The sequence below is a fragment of the Egretta garzetta genome, unplaced genomic scaffold (assembly GCF_000687185.1).
Source record: "Egretta garzetta isolate BGI_Z169 unplaced genomic scaffold, ASM68718v1 scaffold828, whole genome shotgun sequence".
In the NCBI taxonomy this organism is placed as follows: domain Eukaryota; kingdom Metazoa; phylum Chordata; class Aves; order Pelecaniformes; family Ardeidae; genus Egretta; species Egretta garzetta.
In genome coordinates this window covers 423283-445449 of record NW_009260636.1, presented here as the reverse complement: position 1 = coordinate 445449, position 22167 = coordinate 423283, and the positions used below count along the sequence as shown (strand labels likewise).

The window sequence follows — 22167 nt, the reverse complement described above, 5'->3', positions numbered from 1 at the left end:
ATCTAAAGCAGTAGTGTGGCCGAGAGGAGAGCAGTGGTACCAGTTCTGGAGATTTCATTGCACATCTCGATGTCTTCCTTAGAAGATCCAGCACGTGGAGTTACCTGAAGGTAGGAACTTCATCTTTCTTTTTGAAAGCAAAGTTCTGTTTCTCATGGTTTCAAGTAAACCACTGATGAAAAAGGACTCCAAAACGGGAAGGCAAACAAAAAGACCAACCCAAACTTAAGACTTCAAATCTGTTCTCATAATCTTGGAGACCTTGGTCGTAATATTAAGTAGGGCTGAAATGCTGGTAGCTGTTGTAATTACTGGACCAGAATCTATTTTTATATATCAGTGGTCTCTGTATTTCAATATTTATATGCAGAGGACAAAATCAATGGGGAGGGAGGGAATTATCTGTTTTCAACAACAGCAGCACGTAAATTGTTATGCAATAATTTCTCTAGTATCCACATGATTAACAGCACAAGTTTTTCCTTGTAATGCATCCAACTAGATTCCTTTTCCCTTAACAGTTTTTCTGTTGCTAAATTGGTCCTTCATGGGATTTTTTGGAGGGTTTCTGAATTGCATGACATTTGTTAAAGAAAAAATAGAGAAACCTGAGCTGCCATTGTCTTTGGTTAAATGCAGATCTGTATCCAAAGAGCTGGTATTTTCAGATCTTAGGGATCTGTTTAACTGCCTAAAGCCAGATTTAGCTGTGAATTGTATTTAAGTTAAAACTTTCTTTGGTCAAAAGCATACCTACGAACTGTGATTCAAGCTTTAGTTTTAAAGTAAATGTTAAGTTTAATAATTTTTTTTTAGAGTTAGGGACTTACTGAAAACGAATACCTAAGGGATCTGTGGATAACTGTCTCTCTTTTGATACGCTGCCTGCAGCTAAAATAAAACTAGTTACAAAGGGCCCCACCCCTGCAATAACTTAAGGCGCAGTTTAGACCTAATGTGTGTGCTCATGCACAGACTGCAGGAGCTGGAAACAATTCCCAAGCACGTGTGCATGCTTACGACTCTGTTTTTCCCAAGCAAAAACTCTCGTGAAGAAACTTAGAGGCTGAAGGGGTTAAATGAAATACAACTCTCCTTTTCCTGTCCAGTAAAGATTAGTAACCAAACAGAAGCTGGAGAGAAGAGGGCTTAAGAGCCACTGTTTGAACCAGAACGATAGGAAAGTGGGTTTTGGAGCTTGGCTGCAGAGTGGTGTAAGCAACTCCAACATTTCAACTCACCTTTCACAGGTACTCGCAGAAGGTAAGGGTTGACTCTGTGTTCTGTGCTGTCTCCTGATCCCTCTACCTGGATATCTATTTTCTATTAGTCTTTTCAGTGCTGTTTGTGCTTTTTAAACTACTTTTTATTTCCCACTATTTTTTTTCTTTCAGTTAAAAGAGTACAGGGGAGAGGAGAGACCAGGGTCCTTATGACTGCAAATTTTTATTTCCTAGACGGGAGGGAAGAAGACACTCTGGGTATTTGGTGAATGTTAATTCCTTTCACTCACAGTTAATTACTCTGAGACTTAATGTAATCAAAACTGCTGTTCCTGGCATTGTGGTTGAGGGGGGGCAGAGGAGTGGAAGAGCAAGGTACCAGTTTGATAGGATGCTGGACAAACCCGTCGGGGTCAGACAAACATGCTCTGCCAGAAAGAACACAGAAAGCAAGACAAATGTAGCAGCGATATTGACTGGAGAAACATCATTTTTGCTGGGAGGAATAAAAGCCTGCCTGGGTGCTAAGGCTCTTGTACGCCTGGAGTGCTCAGCTGCTTCTGTTCATCTGCTAGCAGGTGCTGAGGGGAGGGAGTGTCTCCTAATCAGTCTTGCATTGCTTTCAGCTGTGTGAGACAGGATCCATTTTGGAGGCTCTCCCCAGCCAAATGATGCTGTCAGAGTCCACAGACCTGTTTGCAAGAGGGGAGGTTTCCAGGACTGGATCTCTCATCCCTGAGGATGTCTGGTACGCAAGGCAGGCCAAGAAGGTGGCTTAAGGGACCTGTCCTGGCATGGAGATGGTAATAGGCTGGTAGCAATGTGGCCAGGTGGTAGATCTGCCTGATGCCCTGGTGTTCCTTGTGGGTGGTCAGGTGGAAATAGAGGAGCAGTTGATTTAAAAACTGAGTTTCAAAGCTTTGATGAAGGTAGTGTCAGTCCTGAATGGAGTTCCTAGGACTAGGAATAACTGGTGTTAGTACAGGAGCTTAGGGTGATGGTATATTTCTTTAGGTCTGTCTTTAGACACCCTAAAGAGCATTTGTAAACGCTTTTGCTTATTACTTTTGGAAGTGTCTTTGCAACACTTGGAGTTTGTTTTATCCTTTCTGTATTGCACTTATGAGGGCCCTCCAACAGCTTCTCTGTAAGCTGGCTTGTCACTGAAATGTTTCCTGGCTTCTTAGAGATGTACCACCCTCTGTAGTGCCAGAGCATTTCCCAGTCTTTGTAGACAGAGCAGCCATGAAAAACTGTTCTTTCTGAGGTGCAATGTGTTGGTGAGCCGATGTGCTATGCAGCCACGTGCGTGTTGGACAACCTCATTCTGGACTTTCAGGACAAATGCTCTGCTGCTACAGGGAGCAAAGGGAGGTGTTTGTGATCTGCAGCAAAGGTAGGTAGGACCGTGTGTCTTTGGCGTGGCACTAGCTTGAACTAATGTCGTTAATGTTAGTAAATAGCAAGATTAATAAAATGCAAAAAAAAAACCAAAACTTGGAGCAAATTTGCTGTCCCTGGAAGTTTTGCTTTTAGCGTATTTTCCTGTCCAGTGTGAGATGATTGAGACTTCTTTTTCAGGCATATTTTCAGGTTCTCACATGCTGTGGAGCATCCTGACACCTCAGAGGTGTTTGTTTTTTAAATATTTTGCCTCATGAGTGTAAATGCTTGAGGGCTTCACAGAAATGCTGGGGTTGGGGTAGTTACTCTGTAGCGTTTGCATATTCCAAATCTGCCTACTAGTAAACAGCCCACTCTGTAGCAGTTGAGAAAAGGCGTGTGACAAATGATTTGAGGTGACTTTCAAGAAAGGGTGTAGGTTTTTGTTTGCTGGTCTCTCTCTGTATATATATAAAAATAGCTTTATGCATAAAACAAACTGAATTTTAAGGGGAGAATAGTAATCATTATGGGACTATAACACTATAGAGAAGTTTGAGAATTGGTGATCTCAACTGTTGCTGTTCAGAAAGTGCTGCACTTTTTGATGCAGATCCTGTATCTCTGTTTTTGGGTTGGGCTCTCTCTCAGATCCAGCTACTTACCAGAGCAGTAAAAGAGAACACCAGTAGAACTTATCTAATCTAGTTGCTTAAGGGATTACTTGCCTCTCAAATTAGGCACCAAGATTTAGTTGGAGTCTGTGTGAATGGATGTGCTCTAACTTGCTGAAAGAGTTTAGGAAATGGGAAAGGAGTTATTTCCTGGTGGTACTTGAGTGTGAGTTAAAAGAGCAAACTTTATTCTCAAGAAACACAGATGTTCTGTTAAAATGGGGAACCTGGGGAAAAAAACCTCTGATCTTGATTGAGGGCTCCTTCTTCTGAATGCAGTGTAAATCAGGCAAAATACTTTTCTGTGCCTCAGAAAAGGTAGGGCTAAGGCTGCCAGAAGGCTTTCCCTTTGTTCAGACGGGGGTTTTAGACGTTAATAAAATGTTAGCCATTTTATTAGATCATGTACATACCTTGTGGCTCATTGACACACAGCAAACAAATGGCTTTTTTTTATAAGAGGATGAGAGCTGTTGTTTGGTATAAGAACAGCACCTAGAATACATAGGATGCAATTGCAATAATCCTCACGATTCGTGTTACAGGTTCATCGTTAACCGAGTGAAGGGGCAAATGCTCTCCTAGTGGCATACTGATGCTTGGTGAATTGTGGAGGAAATAAGTTGCTTTGCTCTTAGGTCTGTGGGAAAGATTATACAAAACTTATGATAAACCCCTCAGTGTACCTAGCATAGCTACTGAGCCTAGACAGTGATGGATGATTGCTCTGATCCAGTACAGTCATTTGCAGTTATGCCTGTGGTATGATGGACTTGTCAAAGGAACTCATTTCCCTGGAAATGATACTCTGCTGGATACAGTTTCACTGTCTCATTTTTTAACGCGCTTGGATCTGAAATGTAATTTGTTGTGGTCCAGTCTTGTCTTGGGCGATGAATAATAATGGTTACTGGATGTTTAAGAAGGGACTTTAATATAAATGGATTGGAGTGGGTACCTACTCAGATGCACAGTCTGTGTACAAACCACTTGTTTATGCTTTCTCACATGGTAACAAGCTCGCCTTCTTGACATGCAGTCATGATGTATAGAAAACAAGTACTATCCGCAGATTGTTTATTTCTCTGCCTAGCCCTTAAAGCAGTAATTGGAGGCTCTGGTTTGGGCATCTGTGGGAGAAACCAGCTTCAGAGCAAAGAACCAATTTATTTTTAGATCACACTGTTGTCATTTTGCTGTGATCACACAGTCGAGCATGTGCTTCCTTTGAGATCTCTCCAGGCACTGCAGTGCGATTGCACCCTCCTAAGATCATTTTTTACGAAGTTAATTTTTAGTGACAGATGAAAGATGCTAGGGCCGGTATCCTTAGAGACTGCAGCCCTAATTCCACTAGCACACATTCTGCCTCCTAAGTTTGTTACTCAAAAGTTCTGGGGTTTGGGGTTGGTTTTTTTTCCTCTTTTAATTTCTTTTAGTTCTCCTCATGTTAGTCATCTTTCCCTTGCAGAGTAATGCAAGTAAGCCCACTGACTTCTCTGGGGGAATTCCTGCTTCATAGCACTGAAGGTATGTCTGCATCTCAATCAATAAGGCTGATTTCTTAGGGAAGAGATGTACCCGTACAAGTGTGGTGTGCTTGGCAGGTTTACAGATACATATAGTTAAAACTGAGTTAGCTTTATAAAAAACAAAACAAAACATGTGTCTTAGGTTCCAGAAGCAACGTAGAGGCAGGAGCAATCAAAACCCACATGAGGTTCAGGGTAAATACTCTCATGTTTTCCTGTCTGTGTTATTAGTCCCCAAGCAAATTTATTTTAGGGTAACACAGGTGTTCCCTATGTATGCTATGAGCATACTGTTGAATGCAGTGCTAACACCCTCTTGGTGAACAGAGATGTAGATCTTGCAAAGAGAGGCAGAAAACAATTTGCATTGTTTTAAAGTTTCCTTTTGAGATAACGCTCATTTTTTATTTTTATTTTTTAACCCCTTGCACAGCACGGAAGATTGCCATATTTGTAGTTAGGATGGAATGAAGTTAAATAAAATTGGAATTAATTTTCCAGCATTGAAATCCTTTATTTTTCAAAGAATTCTCCAAAATCTGAATCAGAAGGGATTAGTCTCAGCTGGCTAATGTGTCGGGTAATATTTCAGGTTAGGCTAAATAACTCACATAAGTGAAGCTTGAGGTGTGGCAGGACAGTACGAGATGTAAAAGGTTGTTAGCCATTCATCTTCAGTTATGTTCCTGTTTGGGTTATTATATCCTTATCATGTATTTTTCATAGGCACTGTGTGGCTTCTTGTTGCAATGTTAACTGTCTAAATTAGTCTGTGTGCACTTGTTATCGCTACATGCTCCCAGATTTAATTAACAGCTAAGCACAGCGAGACGACCAAAATAGAAGGCAAAATCCTATCTTTACTCCTCATAATAAATCTCTAGCTGCAAACCTAATAGTAGAAGGCTGGTTGCAGAAAATTGAATCTCAGCTGATATTAATAGGTAGACAGAAAGTTGTCCTCATGAAATACTGTGTTAGCTCCTGTAAAGGGCTGGCATAGCGACCACATTTACTTGGAAGATGCTGCTTCACTGACCTAAACCTTAGATACTTCATTGTGGATTTTGGAGAGTGGGAAAGAAGCAGATCTGCCTCTTGGGCTACTCCCCGTTAGGCTATGGTGTGAGGCCTTACTACAATGTCTGTGTGTTTCACAGTCTGATCTTGCTCTTGCACCTGATGTTTTTTCAGCTAGTTTTGTGTGATTTTGGTATTCAGATTAAAACTGTATGATGGAGGCTGCTGTAGCTTCCCCAGGTGTTGAGGAACTTGGCATTGCTGTAGAAGTCCTCTGTAAAAACACTGTTAGTCTGAGTCAGCCACATTAAGTGGTGGTCCGGTGCAGATTTATGTGCCTGTTAGGAATCAGGCTGATGGCTGAGATGAAAGCCTATTGATAGAGCAGTGTAGAAGATGTTATATGTTACCACAACTCAGTTCTCCAGCCAGCTGGTGCTCTGCTGCTGTGCTCATGAGTAAGTTTTTGTAACTTTTTTTTTTTTTTCCATTTAACAAGGTGAATTTTTAAAGTTGTTCTAGCGGAAAGTTTATCTTTCATGATATGCATAATATGGCTGAAAGTATATCTCAGCAGGATTACTTTCTTAACGAGGATTCTTCAACTCCTAGCATGTATTTAGAGTGAATTAATAAATCTGGATACCAATGGTAAGGGTATCTCCGTAAAACTATCACTCGGACAACTTGCGTCTTGTTTTTCTTTATTCTTTCTCTTTTCCTACTAAGTCCTTTCAACCAGTCTTTTATTTAAACGTGTTTATAAACATTTATCCATTGCTTTGTATATAAACAACTCTTTATGAATGTGGCTCATCGCGTGGTCAAGGCAAAGGAAATTCAGCATCCTCCCGCTTTAACAGGCACATGCACATTAACGGGCTTATCCGCCTTGGCCCAAAGGACATCAGGCCCTGGATTTTCTTTAGAAAAACATCAAACAAAAGATGGTTTACTATAGTCAGGGAAGAAAGCAGGCATATTAAGAAGTAATTTGAATGTGATATCCTCTGCCTAAAGGGGTGATCAGTTTCTTGGTTCCTCTGAGCTGCGTGATGTGGTCCTCATGCTCTCCCAACTCTGCTCCTGGCCTAAGTAGAAGGAGCTTTTTCTCTACCCTTGATCCCTGCTCCATGGAGCCTCTTTCTCTCCCTGCCTTCATGTCATCTTTTTGCTGTATGTGTATATTTTCCCTTTCTAACTCTTCTACCAAAAACTTAAAAGGTGTTTCTCAGTAGACAAGGCAAACAAAAGCAAGCTGGAACCAAGATATGCTGGATGTTTTGAGATGAAAACAAAAATTATGTCTTTAGAAAATGTAATGAGTTTAAAAGCTAAAAGACTTTGCTCTGAGTCAATGGCTAAAAAAATTTATGCCAATCATCCTTTCTGACTTCCCACCTCCTTCAACCAACTTCTAAAAATAGAACAACTGGGTGAGATATGATGTGTTAAGGGGGGGTGGAGTTGGAGGAAAGGGAAGGAAATTCTGAAAAGGTGTGAAGAGCGGGATCACAGTGGCAACTTTCACTTTAGTGCGGGATGTGCTAAACTTTACAATAAGCAATTTCTATCTATAGAGCACAGAAAATTATTTTTTGCAGGGGTGGCCAACCTGTGGCTCACAAGCCATGCAAAGGCAGCTTCTGTGTCAGGGCTACCTCAGATGGGAATGATAGATCCACTCTGGGTAATTCAAATCCCCAGCTGGGAGATGAAATGAGCTGTAAGGACCTGCTGAAGCTGATATTGCTGGGTGGCTTTACCACTTACCTGCATGCCCAGCTAAATCCTGTCTGGCAATAGAAAAGTGGGAACCTTAAAGGCCTCTTTTTATCTTCTGCCTATAACCCCCTCCCAGAACAGTCCCTGACCCATATATGTTGTATGTGTCTTTGGCCAAAGGATGATTTAGAAATGTGGCTCACAGGCAAAGGATGACTGGTCTGTCTTATGTGCTAAACAGAGAAGAACCATGTAGCACTGGCTGTCCCGTTATTTTCAAAAAGCATAGAGAAAAACCCAGACCAATAAATCCATGAGCAATGGAACTCATGAAACGTGTTTAATCTGACTTTGTGATCTGATTCTGTAGTGTCTAAACATCTTAAGCTCTTGTTTAAGCAAGGCTGAGTTATCTGTAACATCTCTTTCAAGTTTGGATTCCCTCCAGTTGAAAGAAAATTCATCATCTAAATGGGTTAAAAGTCCAATATGTCTCTTCGTCCCAGCCCAGTATCTTTTCCTTCAAACGAAAGTTCACTTCATGCTTTTGAAACCCTGAAATTAGCCAGCTTATTCAAAGCTATTTTTACATATATATACAGGCAATGTGGGTCTTGCGTCCCTAGAAGATGGATGTTGAGAGGTTATTTGGAAAAGCGGCCAAGTTTAAGTAAGCAATCTAGAACCTTGTTTGTGCATTGAAAGGAAGGATTTGCACAGAAAAAGTAAATATAGGAGTCATTCAAACTATCCTTGCTTCTGAAACATACTCCTGGACTTAATGAAGATTTGACTGATCTTGTTAAGCCTGCCTGACCCTGGATAAGAGTTTGTAACTAAGTAAAATATTTTTACAGCAGTTCACTGCTGGCTCCACTACAGAGAAATCTCCAAGACTGCCCATCTGTCTTTTCTAGACCTTCTATTTGTTACAGCAAAAGCGTCTTTCCTGAATGGGTTCAGTGTTAAGCCCTGAAATAGGGGTTCTTATCCCACTTTCCAGTTGTACTGAGGTTCTTGTGTCCTGTTCAGAATTATGAAATTCCAGCCATCTCCTCTGTGGCCCTCTGACCCTTCTGTCCACAGTGCCAGGGAGAAGTAGATGCTGTGGAGGCAGTTCAGAAAGAGCACCATAACATCCTTTCAGAAGTTTCTGAAATTTCCACAAAATATGATTCGAGCCATACCGCTTGGAATAGAAGTAAGGGTCCTGAGCTTGCTAAAGTCAGATTCAAGTCAGAAGTTCATCAGTGTTGAGAGGAGCTTGGGTCAGGGTCTCCTAGAGAAAACAGCTTCATAGTTCAGGTCTGGACTGACTCTTTTTGACCAAGCTTATGGGTGGCTGTCACCAGTCACCATTTCTACCTTTTTATTTGTCTAACTTGAGCAGTTAATACCAGATGTGCTTGCCTAGACAATTTGAATCTCTCCTGGTGTATAGAACAGAGGTTTCAGCTGGGCACACCTCTAGTTCTGGCTGAAGGTTCTGCTTTTGTTCCTTACTTATTGTGAGCTGATTTTTATAATCCCTCTCACTGAGATAACTTCATATTTTAGCACTATGGCAGGAATTCCTCCATGTGAGCTTTCCAGCAGCTGTTCCATATCTTGAGCATAAAGTCACCATTTCCCCTCAGGCCCTGCTGCTGTTTTGGGGTGGAGATGCCGTTCTAGCACACAGTGGGAAGAGGGAGCTGGGGAGGTTTGAAGAGAATTGAAGAAAGGCAGGAGGCACAGGGAGCAGCAGCTGCTGCTGTTACAAGTGAAAGCACTGCAAAACACTGTCCTTTTCATTCCTTCCCCCGCATCCCCAGCCTTCGGTGAGAAGAATGGCAAACAAGCAGAACAAACATATGCTGCTGTATCCCAGGCCCTACAAGGGTGAAAGAGCCGTTAAATCCGGAAACAGAATTTGACCTTTTTTCCAAGGTTTCAGACAGATTCCCCAGCCCCATCTGTCTTGTTTCTGGCTGAAAGTCAGGCAAAAGTGATCAATGCTGAATACTATGTCTGAGGAAGCTTTTAAATAAAATGTTTGTTGAAGCTCAGGGAATCAGACAGAAGATCTGTTTTGCAGTAGAACATTTAATAGGATGCAGAAGGCTTCCTTCTTACGATCCTTCCTGGAATCTGTTGACTAATTTAATAAGGCTGGATGGTTTAAACTTTTTAATGCTAAATTTTGGACATATGACAGCAATTCCCATACAAGCGCAATGGCACAAAAATACAAGCAAGCACCAGAGCTGTAAACTCTTGCTGCTTTGATGCATGGGATTGTCCCAAACATTGCGTGCTGTCTCTGTAACCTCATGCTGCTTTGATGCATGGCATTTTCCCAAACATTGGGTGCTGTCTCTAGTTGTCTCCTCACAGAATCTTGCTATCCTATCTGGCTAAAAATCTCCAATACCTGGAGAGCGGGAGCACTGCTAGCCCTGGTGAGCTGCTTCTCTAGCTGCTTCTCCAGGAGCTGCACATGGTTTGGGCCCAGCTCCCTGTCTGCCTCTTGGCTCAGATGCCAGAAGGAGCTGAGCGGGTGGTCCATTAACAGTAGAGCAAGGCTACTGGAGCAAGGGATGTGATTTCCACAGCCATCTCTGTGAACCTGGAATGGAAGGTGTGAGAGATGAATGCTGGGGAAGAAATTTTTTTTTCTCTAGGCAGTAGGAAGAGGAGCTGGTCATTCCCCAAGATTTACCTCTGTTGGACACCAACGCCATTCAAGGAAGATGCTGTTCTCACAGCTCCCTTCACTAGTGGTATGAGGATGTTAAAGCTTTCCTGAAGCAGCTTGTGCTGTTTGCGCAGATGGAACTGGTAGCAAAAAGGTCTCTCCTGGCTGTCCTTCCCCTCTGAAAGGATTTGACAGTTGGATAGGGCTGCAGCACAGATCTAGCCTATGTTTTGGCTGTTGGCCTCTACAGCATAGAGAGAGTACTTGACCTCTTGTGGAGGGCTTCTCCAGGTTGTTTCTTCCTTGGCTTGAATGGGAAGAGAAGTAGTATCATGTGTGGGTGATAGAAGGTGCATAGTCTTCCCTTGGTTTCTTAAGAAGGAAGGACTAATCCAAAATTGGTGAAAGTCTATTCATACAAAAAGCTCCTGTTAGCTTCATTTTCTTATAAATCCTATGATTGGCACTCAATGTATAGGGAGGGAAGCTTATCAGCAGTTGTTTTCCTTGTTCATTGTTATTTTGCACAAGGAATTTGTATTTTCAGCACTTTAGTAGTTTTTACATCCAAAAGGAAAAACATTAAAGAATGAGCCTTTTATCCCCAGCACTGTGAATATTGGGAGTGTCAAAATCCATGGTGTATATGGACTTACAGAGCTGTAATGAGCTGCTTTTCAGTGAGGCCCAGCACCATGAGAAGAATGGTTGCCCACCATAAAGTAACCTAAAATATGCAAATGCTAGATCAAGCAGGTTTCAGTTTGGGTATATTTTGTTTCTGATTAGATATTCTTATACAACAGTGGTTTTATATCAATATTATCATTGTTAATGGTGATATAAGTTTTATATGGATTTAATAGGCCAGGCTAAAGGAGCTATATATATGAAGTCTTAATATTAAAACATATTGGTACAATGACTGATGAGATAAACATTTCTTCCTTAACGCTTTTACACACTCTGAAAGGAAGATTTCTCCATCTTTCCTTTTCTCTTTCCTCTCCCAAGTTAAAGCATCTTAGACTAGATAAAACTATGCTAGGAATATCTAGTCCATCTCTTCTTTCTGGGCTCAATCAACTGGTTATGAGGTCACGAGAAAATGGTCATGAGAAACAGGCAGTGTCCATGGTCACAGCTGTAAACATTGGTGAGTGGTGACTGGTATGGGCTTGGTTGCTGCAGCTCAAGAGGGGAAGGATAAAGTAGCAAAGGCAATGCACCAATGAAGTATAGTAGTCCCAAACATTCACAATGCCCCGATTTTTAGGAACTGTTGTATCTTGTTGTATGCTGCCATACCAATCTGTGTGGCCTGATCTCCTTTCTAGCTCTGCAGAAGGGATATAAACTACTGATGGTTGAATCTAGCTATAGCTGTCCATGACAGGATTTTAAATAAGCAAGATCACACAAAGATGGACATGAAGCTTCACCAAGCCACACGGGATGAATATAGGGTTCAGAAACATTAACTGTGGAATTTCTTACCTTGGGTTGAAGTCATTGCAATCTTCAAGTATTTTATCATGTGTATATGTAAAAGGGTGGGAGGGCAGACATGCAACAGCATGCATCTTCCACTGTGCCCGGGGATGGTGTTCTCATAATACCAGAGGAAAGTTCAGGGAAATATTTGCACTCAATAATTACATTCTGGCTTTCTGTGCAGCATACATTCTGTCTTTGCAGTGCCTTCATCTGTCCAGGGAATGTAGTGATAAAACCGTTTTTCTTCTTTCGCCTTGATTTTAGTTCCGCTTCCACTTTTACTGTATAGTATCTTAGTTTTTCTACCATACAAGCAGCAAAGAAGCAAGCAATTCTGATCAATAATCTTTCTGTTCCCACAGGCAGAGATGAAGAACTTGTTCCTCCTGCTCATGCTAGCAATGATACCACCTTCTGCATTTTCAGTAAGTAAAAGCTCTTCTGAACACTGTTAAAAGAAATGAAAGATTATTCTGTTAAGGACTGCCAACATCTGTAACTCAAGTATTTTGTAGAAAGTATTCCCGAAAGAGCTAATGGGTTGAAGTCATCAGGCCTACTGTGGTACATGTTATGAAAAGTCTAACATGGCAATTAAATAACAAAATTCTGGTAGTGCCTTTGGCTCTAGGAGTGTTATCTGCAGAGCAGTAATTGTTGTCTCCTGCTTCAAAGCTACAGAGTTGTCACTTAAAGTAAAAAGAATGAATCTTTGGTTAGGTCATTTTTTTCTTTTCTTTGGTCTTAGTGGTCTAAGCCATATGGTTTAGCTTTACTGGGGGAGGTAATCTTGCTGTTAAGCCAATTTGATATTGTCAGAAAAAGAACACAGCCATTAGAAACTACTTTCTGAGAGAGGAGTAGGATCCTTCTGAAGTAAATGCAGCTTGAGAACAGTTTCTCTGAGTTCAACTTCAATTATATTAATGAGTTGGACATCTGAGGTAAAAGGTGACCTGCTGAGTAGAGTGGAAGTGTTAAAAAAGGAAGATGCGATATGTTTGCTAGGTGTAAAGGAACAGAGAGGGGGGAAAAAAGGGGGTAATTATCACCTGGCGTAAGTGTTTTGTGGGAGTAGTGAGGAACTATAAATATATCATTAGAATTAATGAGTCCATAACTTTTAATCTCTAGTAAGATTATGAATTTCTGTTCCCACATTCAGCATTTGCAGATACTTTCTAGGCTGCCTCTGAGGATCCAGGGGTGAGCAGCCAGAAATCAAGCAGAGTTTGTTAGTCGTCATAGATTTCCTATCTTACAGATGGAAATATGCTTAAATGAGATCTTGCTACCTCACATCTAATAGAAGATGGTGCTGTATGTTGAAAGAAACAGAAACAGAATATATTATACTCACTTATATCTTCACCTGCGTATCTCCAACCTGGTGATTTTTTGGAAGGGAAATGACTGAAACATCCTGCAACTGTGAAGGCTGACATTTCTCTGTAGCATTAGACTCTGTCCCCTGCACGCAGTCAGTAGCTCCCCTTGAAGGCATGCTGAAGGAAGGGAGAAGGTTTTGCTTGGCCACCGCTTAATTTCAGTTTCCCTGACATGCTGGATCTGTCCAAGCCATGAGGAAGCAGCAAGGTCCAGCAGCACTGAGGCACTTCCCTGTGGTAATTCTCTTTTTTTTCTGGGAGGGCATAGAAAGAAATGGTGTTGTTTTCTGTCGTGGTTTAACCCCAGCCAACAGCTCAGCCCCACATAGCTGCTCACTCACTCCCCTGTAGTGGGACATGGGAGAGAATTGGAAGAGTAAAAGTGAGAAAGCTCCTGGGTTGAGATAAAGACAGTTTAACAAGTAAAGCAAAAGCCATGCATGCAAGCAAAGCAAGGTGAGGAATTCATTGATGCCTTCCCATGGGCAGGCAGGTGCTCAGCCATCCCCAGGAAAGCTGGGCTCCATCACATGTAATGGTGACTTGGGAAGACAAATGCCATCACTCTGAACATCCCCCCCTTCCTCCTCCTTCCCCCAGCTTTCTATGCTGAGCATGACATCCCATGGTCTGGGATATCCCTGGGGTCAGTTGGGGTCAGCTGTCCCGGCTGGGTCCCCTCCCAGCTCCTTGTGCTCCCCCAGCCTCCTTGCTGGTGGGGTGGGGTGAGAGGCAGAAAAGGCCCTGACTCTGTGTAAGCACGGCTCAGCAGTGATGGAAACATCCCTGTGTTACCCACTTTACTTTCAGCACAGATCCAGAATGTAGCCCCATACTAGCTACTGTGAAGAAAATTAACTCTATCCCAGCCCAAACCAGCACAGTTTCATATGGGCTATTCCTTACCAGATGCTAATGCAAGTAGGCTGAACCATAGCAAGAGATGGTCAGCTTGTGAGAGCTGGAAGGACTGATTATAGCGATGGCAACTCAAGTCTGTGTTAGATCAGGCTACACACCAAAAGAGCAGTGGAGCTGCCTGAACTCCCACAGGTGGGACAGCCCTGGAAAAGCAGTGCCTGCATGCCTCTGCCTCACTGCTGCAGAAGAGGAGTGGTAGCCCTGCTGCTATAAATGCATATTTTGTACAAGCGTGATAGGAGAGAGGAAGGGAAGGAGAGGGTGAGACTGAAAACTGAGGCAAGAAATACTGCATGGTGGGAAAATAAGTTGGAGCTTGCTCTACACCATTCTCCACTCCTTTAAGGCTTCACCTGTGATGGTGGGCTTACTGAAAAATAATTTTAATCCATGTCACATAGCATTGAAAAGGTTCCTTCCCCCTGCTGTTCTTTTGTAATTCCCAGTGGCAGAGGTATAAGAGATCATCAGGTGGCACGGTTTATTTCCCCACCCTGAAGGAGAAACACTTCCTTTCGTGTATAGTAGCATATGTCTAAGAAATTGAAGCTCTGATGCTTTAACTGTGCTAAATATTAGATCTGGAGCAGCCTTGCAGCTGAGGCAGCAGCAATTATTTTGATTTTGGTATCAAATAAACTGGCAGTATGGCAGCACATGGGTGGCAAGGTGGGTCACCTCCAGCTGTACAGTGAAAAGTCTACACCCCAGGGAGAAGAGGGTGGTGGTGGGAGAACTAAAAAAGGCACGGACTAGCATTTGTGGGTTTTATTCCAGAATGAACTGCTTGCCTCTTAGATCCATCCTGCCCACTGATGCAAAAGATTGGTCACCTTTTGTCCCAGAAGCAGGAAAGCATCAACTTGCAAACACACAGACTGATAGTGCTAATGGGAGTACAGCTATAAATGTGTAAACTGCAGGCTTACACAAGGATGGGGATGGATCTACAGGGATTCATGTCCGGTTGTGATTAAAGGGTGTAGATTGATGCCTGCTGTTTTTCATCTCTTCTACTTTTGCAGCGGAGTAGCTGAACTTTTTTTTTACTTCATTGATTGTTAGGCTAGGGAAAGCAGCAAGCAGAATAAGGGCAGAAATGTTGACAGGGCTGAGACTTTAAGAGCAGCTGAGGCTATTGCCTACATCTTCTCTCTGCTCGCAGTCTGAGAGCGGCTGGTTTATCTGCCAGAGGTGGCAGGCAGCATTAAGAAGCAAGAGAGGGGCTCCTGTTTGTCAAAGCCACTGGCTGCTGAGAATTTCCTGCCCAGTGCTCCAGCCTTGGTGGGACCCACTAGATTCTTCTTCCCTTTTTTTCTGCTAGAATATGGAGAGGGTCTTACCATACAGCACCTGCGGTATCTGTCCCTTTTCACTGGGCTTTGAAGGATCTGGAAAAGGAGGGCACCCATTACTTGTAGCTCCTTTATTGTTTGCACTGTGGTAGTACTAGAAACTGCAGCTGGATGGTCAGGAGGAGTTGTTTAGGGGCTATACAAACACAAAACAAAGATGTCTCTCCATGTTATATATGGATGTCTCCATCTTATACCCTAGCTGTTAATGCAGAACAGAGGCAGAAGAGTCCAGTGCAGTTTCAGGCCATACTGTCATTGCTTCTAGGAAGGCTGTGAACAGTGGCAATAATGGAAAATGTCAGGTTCAAGTGTTTTTGTCACGATTCCTCCCATGTTTTCAGAGAAGGATGAAATGATGTAAAACTGCCTGAGCCCTGCCCATTACTGCTACTGCTGACAGAATAGTGTTTCTGGTGATTTAGAGAAAATAAATTCTGCAGGTTTTCTATGTGAGTAACTCTTCTATTAGTGTTGCATGCATGTATTTAGCATGATTGTGTGTATGGATTGTGAGCTTTGGGTTTGCTTTATGTTGAGGAAACATGACACTCACCAGATTTCTCTCTGGCTCAATTTCTTTTTTACAAGTGTGATTTCATGTTGGCAAATTTTTTCATTTGGAATTCTTTCTTTTCAGTTTGGAAATGTCTTATCTGCCCATACTATGGGACTATTTCAAGGAAAAGTATCAGGGGAAGAGTTTCATTCAATCTTCTATGATCTGTAGGCTTTAGCTGATAGTTAGATTATGTCCAATGCTTATATGTGCTCCTAGATTGTACTGCAGGTGTGCTTAAAGTGAAGGATGGTCTGAGGCTTAGCATAAATCGTATTCAAATATACCTCATCTGGACAGTATTGCTTTCTATGGGTCTGCATTTCTAGGTTAAAGTGCTGGTTTTATTTTCTTCTAAATAAATGAACATTGTTATTGTTTAAACATAATCTATTGACTAAACTTCTGAAACCCTTAACCAGATGTCCTGAGGGAGAAAAAGAGAGATTTTATTAATGTTCCTATTGAGGGAAAGGTAGAAAAAATGCATGAGAGTAATTGTGCTGGGTAGGACCAGTTCATTTTGCCCTATATCCTATCTCCAGCTTTGTTACAAACACATTTCTAGAAAAAACTATAAAAATATTGGTAAGTAAGTACAATTTCCCCCAATACGCTTCCAGTCTCCAGTTGTTTGTAGTTTATGAACCCCTTGAGCTGGAGATGTCTCTGTTTCTCTTCCCTCAATTTGGTCAGCGTCTCCTTGAAGCCAAGTAGACTTCTAGCATCAGAGCATTTCTATCATAACACCAAGCTCCTGCTGTTGAGTGGTAAAGATAGAATCATAGAATCACTTTGGTTGGAAAATACCTTTGAGATCGAGTCCAACCTTTAACCTAACCCTGCCATCCCACCACTAAACCATGTCCCACGCCATATGTAATAAATTTATTTGTTAGGATAAGATTTGTGTTTTCTCCTGTGCATCACCTAAGTTACCTACATGAAATCTCAACTGTAATTTTAGTGAGAAGTCACTTATACTGTAATGTCCTTCCATAGCTCTTTGCAGTCTGTCTCATCAGCTACCTTTGTTACTTCTGTGCTTTTGGTGTAACTGATAAATGTGTTGAGGAGTTCAGGTTCCTCATGGAATTCTGCTGCTAATGTCAGTTCTCGCAGTGGATGGAGATTTCACTCCTACCTCTGTTTTTGTCTTTGGGCCACCTGCTCATCATCCATTCAAGGACTTTCCTTCTGGCTGCTTAGCTGCTTTCAAAGCTTTAGGCAAAGGATTTTGTTGAAAGCTTTTCAGGAATCTGAGTGTATCTGACAGGTTACCCTTGTGACATGTCTGTGAATCTCCAAAAGAACCACAATAGTCTTAGAAGGATTTGCCTTTAAAAAAACCCTTGTTGACTTTTTCCCAAATATACTGTATTTATGTAGGTGCCTGCTAATTCTGTTCTTTATCATTTCTATTAATTTATCAGTAGATGTCAGTTTTACTCTATGTGGGTGTACAGTTCCTTGGGTTCCCGTGGGATCCTTTTGTAAACTTGTGTCAGATTTTCCACTTTCCAAAAATCAGATGCCAAAGTGGTTTTAGCTGAGAGGGTTGTGGGCTAGTATGTAACAGTTTATCCATTTCAGCCTTGAGTTCCTGTTAGGTCCCTTGGATAAACAACTTCTGGTGATTTCATACTGCGTGTTTTGTCCACTTTTCCAAATAAGTTTGGGGTCATAAAGTTTTCTCACAATTCCCCTCTTTGTGGAGTTTTCTGAATGTCCCCAGTTTCCTCCACAAGGATTTCAAGAATTAATTTGACTTCTCTGCAATGGCTCTATGTTTTTAGAGAGCTGTTTTTTATGCCCTAGTCAGGCCCTTCAGGCCACCCAGAGTTTCTAGGCGGCTTTCCATTTCTGAAAAGCAACTTATCTGCTCTGCCCACTAGCCAGCAAGCTAGCACAGCCCTGGTGGACAGCTGGTACCTGGTTCCGCACCGTGTCCTGCCCCACTGACAGGAAAGCAGGGGATATGGAAGGAGCCACGTATATGGTGGGACAGCCCAGAAAGAGGTAGAAGAGCGAGGAGTCCTGGGGGGAGGTAAACACAGAGAAGGTGGGAAGGAGTTGGGAACAATGAGGGAGTGGGTTAAGTGACGTAGGGAGAACCTGAAGTGTTTTGGGGAGCTGAAGATGTAAGGGAAATGATGGATTTTAGTGGGTTTGTTAGAGGGCATATGCTAACAAGCCATGGCTAGGGTGGTAGTGGGGAATGAAAGGAGATACACACAGTGAGCATAAAACCCACAAGCCATTAAAACTAATGAAGCCTTGGGTTTTTTTCTTCTCTTTGTGAAACAGTTTGTCTTAATAAGATACCCTCTTCTTCTGTACCATTTTGTATTTCGCTTCCTGCTGTCACCATCTTGTTCGCTTTCATTCTTGTTTTTCTAGTTTTGCTCAAATGCAATTCTTTGATTGCTTATTCATTATTCATAAAAATGGTACTTGGCATTCTTCACCTTCAAAGCTCTTTGCAAGCCTGCTGTGTCTGAGCCAAGATCAATGGTTAAGACAGAATTATAAAAAGTGCTTTGCTGATGTGGGTCTGATTCATTCGCTTGTTTTTTGTTGCATTTTCGGCTAATAGCATAGCCGGTTGCAGATGCATTTATCTTGAAAATGCATCTATTGGAATAGTAGCATCTATCTACATTATAAATGTGTGAGATACGCTGAATGTTTTCAGGTCCCTTTCAATTAAGTGTGAGCATTGAATGCTGTATGTCTTGCAGGGCTTAACTATATGGAAACATTATAGGTGATCGTCATTGTAGTACTGGGTAGATCTTCTGGATATAGAAAGGAAAAGGAAACGGTTCATGTCCTGAAAAGCACATGGACTAAGAATACACTGCATGTGGGTTGTTTTTGTCAGGGCCCTGAGGGCACTACTGGGCTTTACTGGCCCTGACTGGCCTCAGCCACCCACAGCACAGGAACCCATTGCAGCCACCCAGGGCCATCAGCCCCTTCCTCAGCGATGCCTCAGCAGGGCTGGTCTTCAGCTCAAAACAGCCCTGCCCTGCCCAGCCATGGGCCCTGACAAGCCAGGCCTATCTGCAGTCCCATGTCCTGCCCTGGCTTTGTCCAGAGCTACCCAATTCCCAGGGCTGGGGCTGTCCCCCTGCCTGCCCTGCTCCCTGGCTTGCCCTGGCACTGCGGGAGGCCCCTGTGCTACTGGCTCCCAGCCCACAGGGAGCAGCCAGCCCTCAGGGCACCTTGACAGTTTTTTTTTTTGTTTTTTTTTTTTACAAGCCAGGCCTATCTGCAGTCCCATGTCCTGCCCTGGCTTTGTCCAGAGCTACCCAATTCCCAGGGCTGGGGCTGTCCCCCTGCCTGCCCTGCTCCCTGGCTTGCCCTGGCACTGCGGGAGGCCCCTGTGCTACTGGCTCCCAGCCCACAGGGAGCCGCCAGCCCTCAGGGCCCCTTGACAGTTTTTTTTTTTGTTTTTTTTTTTTTTTTGTTTTTTTTTTCCCCATCCCTTATTAACTTTTCTCTAAGCAATTAACTTTTCTCTAAGCAATTATAATTCAAGCTTAGCAAAGCTGCATTTTTCACTGGAGACTGTTTACTTGCCAAGATTTTGGCAATGAAATGACTACAGAATAAATTACTATGGTGGTAACCTTCTTTTGTAAAGTATTTGGTTTTCATCCTTCTTTCACACCTGTGTCATCAATGGGGCTACAGTTCAGGGGTGTGTCAAAATGAACATAACCTTATGTCAGAAACTGTAAACCTCAGTAAGCAGACATTTGTCAAAAAAAAAGATGTAGTAATATTTGAGAAATATTAAGAAAGGTTAAAGAGAATCTGATTTTTACTATAGTTTTAAGCCATAGAAATACTGCATAAAGTAACAGTGACACCTGGGGAATCAACCTTGCATTTCTCATTATTGACAGCAATATCTATTTTCAGTGGGTAACAATCATACAGGACTTTGTAGCCAACTTCCAGTGTCAAGGATTTCCCACTATTTCCTTGGTGTTGGCACCAAGATTTGTATCATATTTAAATGGAGTCTAGTAACTATGTGTTGCAGTTCAAGAAATCACAGTAAAAAATTTTCAGTGTCAAAAAGGTGCTTCAATTGCATCTCAGTGGAGCAAAGCTATGTGACCTGCTGAGCTAAAAGCAAGTGCTAGCATTGTTCAAAATCTCTCAGGCACAGGGTGGATATCAGTAACTATGTGCTTTGAGCAGCAACTGATAGAGTGGTGTAACACGATGTTTTGTTGCTGCTTGTCAGTCTGGAAAGGCAGCAGAAAGAATCACAGAATAATTCAGGTTGACCATTCTAGACCCTCAAAGACCCAAGCAGTAAGGGAAACACCGTGGGTAAGAACTTGGCTGGGATTTAGGTTGTTTGGACCTGTGACTGCAGACCTTCACTGCTGACTTTGGACTGTATAGTAAATTTATGTTTGCTTTGATAGCTTGCTAGTATTTGAGTTGCATTTGAGTTGCAACAAGGCACTAGGAAATTATTCATGCTGAATTGCTAGTCCACTTTTGGTTATATGAACTTGGTGGATCACTGCATGCCTGCAATGCATCTGTCTGGGAAGCACAGTCCTCTTCCCATGTTTAGTTTCCTATCCATCTCATCAGACTGACTGAGAAGTCTTTCAAAGGACCCTTTTTAGTGTTTCTACGTACTGCCAACATTTGCTGTCTTTCCGAGTTGAGTCCCATTTATAACTCCTCTTCCAGTGCATGTTTCATATATAAAAATAAATATTATATGGTATATATTATGCTATCTAGGGCCCTTTTCCAGAATTCTTTTGTTTGTGTCTGATACATACTGGAATTGTCTTTAAGGCAAAGTCTGGAGCTCTAGTGACTCAGAGGCATAGCTTTTTTACTTGCCAGTTATATCCTATACAGTTGGCCTGATCACAGCAGATGCTGCAACTACAGCAGCAATGCATCTATCGAGGAACTGATGAAAGCAACGCAGTGTTCATAAAAATGAAATCACTGGCCTTCTAAACTTTTATACCACAGCAGCCTGCTTACCAATGAGCACTGTGAGAGCATGTGATGCCAGGGTCACGCGCACCATCAATATCCCCAGAAGATAGGCATTTCTGTTGTCTTAACGGGTAATAAAACTAGATAGAGCAGTTGGGCATTAACTGACTGGTTGTACCCTTTCTCTGGCTTTTCCTGAAACATTAAAATGTATACCTATTGCAGATAAAGGAACTGCGTTGTCATGTGTGTGTTAGGCCGAAGCAAAGGGGGAATGGAGCCAAGTGAATTTGTAACAGTGATGAAGTTTGTAGATTGTTAGTTCAGGGGTCCAGGAAGGACTGGGATTTAGTCATCCTGGCTGCCAACAGATAAAAGCTTTACAGAGTCTGAAGACAGCAGAAAGAGGCTTTGGGAACAGAAAGTAGCTGATAGCATCTAAAAACATCTTGTCATCGGATCATGTAATCATAGATTTCTATTTGTTATAAACATGCAGCTTTATATTTGCCTGCATACACATGCATGCAGTTACTGAAGTAATGAGGATGGTGCACAGATTTCTGAATGTTGGAGTTTGGCCCCTATTAAAATGTCTCTCTAACACTGTACGGCTTTGGGAGGATTCTTCTGGCTGATGCTCCTTTTGGGCTATACATAAATGGAGAGATAGTGAGAAAATGATTGTTCCTGCACTCTGCAGACACATAAACCTTGCAACAAAGAGTTGTGCAGATTTTGCTCCCTACAGAAGGAATAAAGAATGCTACTTCTGTAGGAGGGATATTGGAATATTTATCAGGTTGGGGTGTGTGTCAGGGAAGGGCTTTCTATCCTAATTGCCTTCCAGTAATCTGACTTTCAAATGCTCTTCCTTTGGATTTTTATCTACGTGTTTTCTCCCTTATGCTGACTGAAAGGCCCCTTGTTTCCAGGGTGAGCTAATACCGCTCCTAAATCAGTCAGCTGGTAGAGGGGAATAAGACTGCAGAGAAACAGAGTGGTAGCATGTTTCATTCTATTGATAGTAAGGGAGGAGGGATTACAGGGTGAGGAATTAGGTATCTGAAAGAAACGCTTGGGAAAATAAGATGCCTTGCTGAAAGCTGAAAATCTATTGATGGGATTACTCCCGGAAAGGCAAATGAGAATGCAAAAGGCAAACGCTGAGCTCACTATCTGGAATGGAAGAGTAGGAGAAGGGTTTGGCGAGGGGTCAGGGAG

At 42.3% G+C, this 22167-nt stretch overlaps 1 protein-coding gene across 1 annotated transcript in view; it reads left to right on the top strand.

The window, feature by feature from the left end:
• Positions 1-1232: 1232 nt before the first annotated feature.
• The window catches only part of PAPLN (papilin, proteoglycan like sulfated glycoprotein), a 50464-nt gene continuing 29529 nt past the window's right edge, over positions 1233-22167 (top strand). The window contains exons 1-2 of the mRNA XM_035900965.1: positions 1233-1263; positions 12094-12156. Coding sequence (XP_035756858.1) covers positions 12100-12156 — 57 coding nt within the window. The 5' untranslated portion in view covers positions 1233-1263; positions 12094-12099. The remainder of the gene's footprint in view (positions 1264-12093; positions 12157-22167) is intronic.